At 41.1% G+C, this 5,417-nt stretch overlaps 1 protein-coding gene across 1 annotated transcript; it reads left to right on the top strand.

Annotated features, from left to right (window-relative positions):
- The first annotated feature begins 250 nt into the window (after window positions 1–250).
- On the top strand, window positions 251–1,907 carry LOC140015922 (uncharacterized). The gene is made up of 3 exons (XM_072068755.1): window positions 251–613; window positions 761–1,219; window positions 1,293–1,907. The coding sequence occupies exons 1-3, from the start codon at window positions 251–253 to the stop codon at window positions 1,905–1,907; spliced, it is 1,437 nt and encodes a 478-aa protein (XP_071924856.1).
- Window positions 1,908–5,417: the final 3,510 nt, after the last annotated feature.

Genomic DNA, 5,417 nt, shown 5'->3' with positions numbered 1-5,417 from the left:
CTCGTTATCTTGTAAATGACTACTATGAGCCTTTTAATGTATTAGACTTTGACTGTTGACTGTTGATCGTTGACTTTTGACCTTTGACTTTATTCCGTCATTAATTTTAACTGCGGTGCGTTTCACTTGCTTATCGTGATTCCAATCTTTATTTCTTATTTGACTTTTCATTATACGTAATCATCTTTCATATATCATATTCGCTCACCCGGTTAGTTATCATACTTGGGCACTAGGCCACTGAGTAATTATGGAGACGAGACAAAGACGTACTCGGGGCCGTGGACGAGAACCCAGGCAAGTCCAAGATCAAGGGGAGGAACAAAGTTCGGTGGCGAATCAAAACCAGGAACCCCGAGGTGATGGAGGGGACCAAGTAGCAACCGCTATTAATCGAATGACTGATTTGTTGGCCCGCTTGGTTGACCAGCAGGGTCAAGTACCTGGTAACCAACAAAGGGACCCCGAAGTAGGCGAGGATAGGGCCCTGGAGCGGTTTCAAAAGTTTGCTCCTCCAAAATTTCTTGGAGGACCTGAACCTGAAGTTGCCGAAAATTGGTTCGAGCGAATGGAGGATATATTCGCCGCGTTGCATTACTCTGAAGAGAGGCAAGTTACCTTCGCCGTTTTCCAGCTGGAAGGCGCGGCCCGTTCCTGGTGGAACGTGGTAAGGGCCAAGTGGGAAAGGGAGCAAACCCCACGTACCTGGTTAAACTTCACGAGGGAATTCAATGAGAAATTCCTTCCACCCTTAATTCAGGAGAAAAGGGAGGATGAGTTCATTAAACTGCGCCAAGGCACTTCAAGTGTGGCAGAGTATGAAACGCAGTTCACCCGACTTTCCAAGTTTGCCCCAGAATTGGTAGTAAGTGAACAAAAGCGTATAAGGCGGTTTATACAAGGATTGAATGTAGAAATTCAAAAGGATTTAGCTGCCGCCCAAATTGACACCTTTAAGGATGCGCTTGAAAAGGCTCAACGTGTGGAGCAGGCCCGATCTCAAGTTCGGACCTTTCAGGCTAAGAGGCGTGGGGCATCTACCAGTACTCCTGGCCGAAGTGATCAGAATGTGCCACCTCCGAAGTTTGGAAGGGGTACAAGTGGAGCCCGAGTTGCGGGGACACCAAGAGGTGGAGCTTCATCTAGAGGAGCTCAAGGGGGAAGGGGACAGGGACAACCGAGAACTGTCTCCCTAGGAGTTCCCGCACCCACCACACGTGTAAGCTGTGGATATTGTGGTAAGCCAAATCATACCGAAGACAATTGCTGGAAAAAGTTGAAAAATTGCCCAGATTGCCACTTGCCCTGTTAAGAATCGTGACGGGAACGGGGGTACCCAGTCGGAAAAGTCAAATCCTAAGCAACCTACAGCCAGTACTAGTCGACCTAAAACTTCTGCTAGGGTTTTTGCATTGGACCACCGTCAAGTTCCGGATTCCTCGGAAGTAGTGGAAGGTACGATCCCTATATTCCACCGCTTAGCTAAACTTTTGATTGACCCTGGGGCAACCTATTCTTTTGTGAATCCTGCATTTATGTGTGGTATTGTTGTGAACCCTGTTAAGTTGCCATATGATTTAGAAGTTAAAACACCTACTGGGGATGAAAGCCTAATTACCAATATGGTCTATAGAAATTGCGAGATTTGGGTAGGAGAACGAAAGTTAGTGGGTGACTTAATAAGTTTAGACCTTAAGGGGTACGATGTAATTATAGGCATGGATTTGTTGGCCCGTTATAACGCCCAATTGAACTGTAAAACAAAGGTGGTGGAATTCTCGATACCCGGAGAGGCAACTTTAAGGTTGGATGTGAGAGGTAGGTTAGCCTCGTCTGCACTTGTTTCGGGAATCCGAGCCAGAAAGTTGTTAAGTAAGGGGGCGCAAGGCTACTTAGCCTTCTTGTGAGGACTCGTAAAAACTATTATTTTATGCCTAATTTATGGCTTAATAAATTATTTAATTGGATTTTATTTTCAAGGAATATTTTCTAGTCTTATTAGACCTAAATACATGGTAATATAACTTCGTTATATTTTTAAAATGATTCGTTTCGAAAATTAATTTCCTAGAGCGCGTTTAGTAAAAATAGTGAATAGTACTTGGAGATTTTATCCGCGTAGTAGCACAATAAGCTTGGAATATTGGAGACTTGTACCATGGTCCTAAAATAGGTAATCTTATGAAAAAAAAATTTCAAGTGATAGTTAATAGTGCAATCGTTATAAGAATTTCTCAGAAGTTTCGCGTTATAGCGTTAAATTTGACGGTACGCGTTTTCACACGCGCGACTTCAATTGAGGGACTTTAGACCCTTATTTCGGGACAATTAAGAGTGGATAATGTTTACATGAATATATATGCCTTGGAGGTTTAGTGCACTAGTGAACCAAACGCGCGAGAAAATCGAGCCGTAATCGCACCAAACGGCCCCTAATGAGAGTTGACTTTTGGGTGAATTACCACCACTTATTTCACCTTCTCTTGGAAGCTAAAGGAAATCAGATTTCCCTCCACCTTCTCTCTCCTCATTGCCGACCAGCTCCCTCCTCTCTCTAACTCATTTGCAACAAAATTTCTGCTCACTAATCTCACTCAAAACCACCCAAAATCATCTCCAAATTTAACCAAACTTGCACCACACCTAGCTTGACACTTGAGGATCATTTTGAGCTGCAAACAAGGGCTGGAAATCACGGTTTTTCTGGGGTAATAGAGGGCCGAAAATTCTGCTAAACATCAACCCAAAGTAAGTGATGATCCACTCTTGAAAACTTGAAGTTTGGAAGCTATCTTACCTTGTTAAGTTCATGCATGCATTTGGTTAGCTTGTGTATGGTGTAAAAATGTGATAGTGGGCTCTTGGAATTCCCACACTTGGGTTGTTGTTGCTGATGTGATGATTGATGGTGATTATATTGTTGGTTTAGTGGTTATAATGATGCATTAGTGGTGGGTAATTAGTAGAAACTTCATTGGGTGTAAGAAGCAAAAACTTCCGATTTTGCCCCTGTCATGTTCGGCCATTTCCAGGCCAATTTTTTAATGGTTTAATGGCTTGAATTGGATGTTTATAGGATGTATTAGATGTGTGAAAAATTTCATTGGAAAATATTGAGGTTTGATTGAGCAAATGAATTTTTCTTGAGAAACTAGCAATCTGGAAAACTGTTCGCGTATGATTCTGACCAGTGGAAGTATTTTGGCTATAACTCTGTCCTCGGATGTCGAAATCATGTACCATTGGTGGCGTTGGAAACTAGACATTCCTGGCTTTAATTTGGTATATAATGAATGTTCTGATTCATTGTGAGCAAGCCGAACCAATTGTTTTAAGTTCGCTGTCCTGTTGCTCTGTTCGTCTGGAATGAAGTGTTCAGGCAGCAACTTGATGCCCGATTTTGAACCAGATTGGTGCCGAATTTGGGAACGATTTCTTCTGTGATATTTTAACCCTATGAAGGTATTTTCCAACGGCGTAAGCCATGCTCGATTTCGAGTTAAATTGACTGAATTGTGACCAAAACAAATGGACTGCTCTGTTTTGGAAAAACCCTAATGTTGGACTGGTTTGGAACAAGATATTGGAGTGAACTTGTTAATTGATGTTCTTGATACTAAACACTTACCAAAGGCATTATGGATGTTTCTTAGGCCTTTATTTCACAAATGAACCATGATTGGATAGTTTGCTTGATTAAACGTTTTGAAATGGGTAATGAAAGTCTCAAGGCAGATTGCCTTATAATTTTCTCGAACTTTGGTTGACTAATTAACTATCTTACCGAAGGTATTTTTCCCTGAAATTTGGTAGAGTGGTACCTTTCATATGGGAGTAAAATACTGCCAATTTTGGTACCAATCCAAGTTCGTTTCGATAACCAATTAAATTCCTCATGTTGGAGGTTCAAATCTGGAAATTCTTCTCCAGTCTTGAATTTCCCTATCTTCGGGCTACCGTATCTCGGTACTCGAAACTCCGATTCTTCATCCGCTTGTTTTGTTATAAACCTCACTTGTAACACTAATTGAGCTGCAAATTTTAGAGGCCGGTTTGCAACGTGTGAATCGTGCCGAATTTCAAAAGTTGGCCGAAATCCAACTTAATTCTGCCATAAAAAAAAAACCAACCCTGCGTCTTCAAGCTCATTTTTGACCACTTTTCACTTCGATTCATGGAAAAGTGTCTTCTAGGAACTTATAGTACTTTCTAAGAGGTTTCCAACGGTATAAAGTTTTCCAATTCTCGACTTATACCGAGCGGGTTACGATTTTACAAAGATTCATCGTAAAACTGAAAATTTTCCAATCTCAAAGAAATAGAGTTTTCTCAAGAACTCTTTATTCTTTTAATATTTTTAAACGTTTTGCTCACGATTTTCATGATACAAACTCAAATAATATTGTACATAATAAAAGACAAGTTGAACCTCGATTTACGTGTAATTGAGGTTCCTTTTTGCAAAATAATCCTTAGATTGTACTAGTGTACAATCTTCTTGATGAGTGGATTAATTGTGTGATTATCCACTGTTAATTGCCAGGCGCACAAGGAGACCTTCAAGAGGATCTCACAGTGGACACTTGAACTCCCAGAAAATAATTCTTATTGAATTGCTCGGTGAGTGTCAAGTGTGTGAATTTTTGATACTTGCTTATTGTGGTATTTGTTGAAGTTTTAAAAATAAGGGCGGTGTGTACTTTATCGCACTCGTTCTAATTTTAAATGAATGAATGAAATGTATTGAATGAATGAATGAAATGCAATGTTATGTCATGAATGCTTGTGTCGTTGGAGTGAACCTCCTCGACTTTCAAATGAATGGGGGACGCCCAAACTCATAGGCCGTCCTTAGACTTGAGCCAGCAATGGGCTTGGTCGGGGATCTGGGCGAGCCATGAGATACATATAAGCTCGACCTAATAAGAGGTCTTGCTTGGCATACTCGTCGAGTATCGCCTTATACTAGACTTGTGGGCCCTTGGGGTGTACGGTGGACGGAGGGAAGTAAATGGTGATCTACGGAAATGAAAATATCGACCCGGTTGACAGGAGAGTTAATGCGGGAAGGTATACGAATGTCATCGGCAGAGCGAGTGGAATTTAGCTCCTGAGAGCTACGATATTCTTGAATTGTTTCTGATTACTTTTCCTGTATGAATAATTGATTGTTGAAAAGACGTGATTTTATTTATTAAATTTGGGATTGTTATTTGACTAAGTGCTTGCATGTGTGTTCTTGGCCTCACGAGCGTTCAGCTCACCCTATAGTTTTGTTTTCCTTAACAGGACCGAATCTTGGAGAAATATGAAGGAACCATCCGTTGTACTTTTGTTAAGACTCCTGTTATATATTTTGACTAGGCCCTGGTTTGGGTTGTACTTTTGGATATTGTAAACTTGAAAAGTTTGGGCCC

The sequence above is a fragment of the Coffea arabica genome, chromosome 10c (genome assembly GCF_036785885.1).
Source record: "Coffea arabica cultivar ET-39 chromosome 10c, Coffea Arabica ET-39 HiFi, whole genome shotgun sequence".
Lineage (NCBI taxonomy): Eukaryota > Viridiplantae > Streptophyta > Magnoliopsida > Gentianales > Rubiaceae > Coffea > Coffea arabica.
The sequence above is the reverse complement of the archived record's forward strand: the minus strand, read 5'-3'. Positions and strand labels throughout refer to the sequence as shown.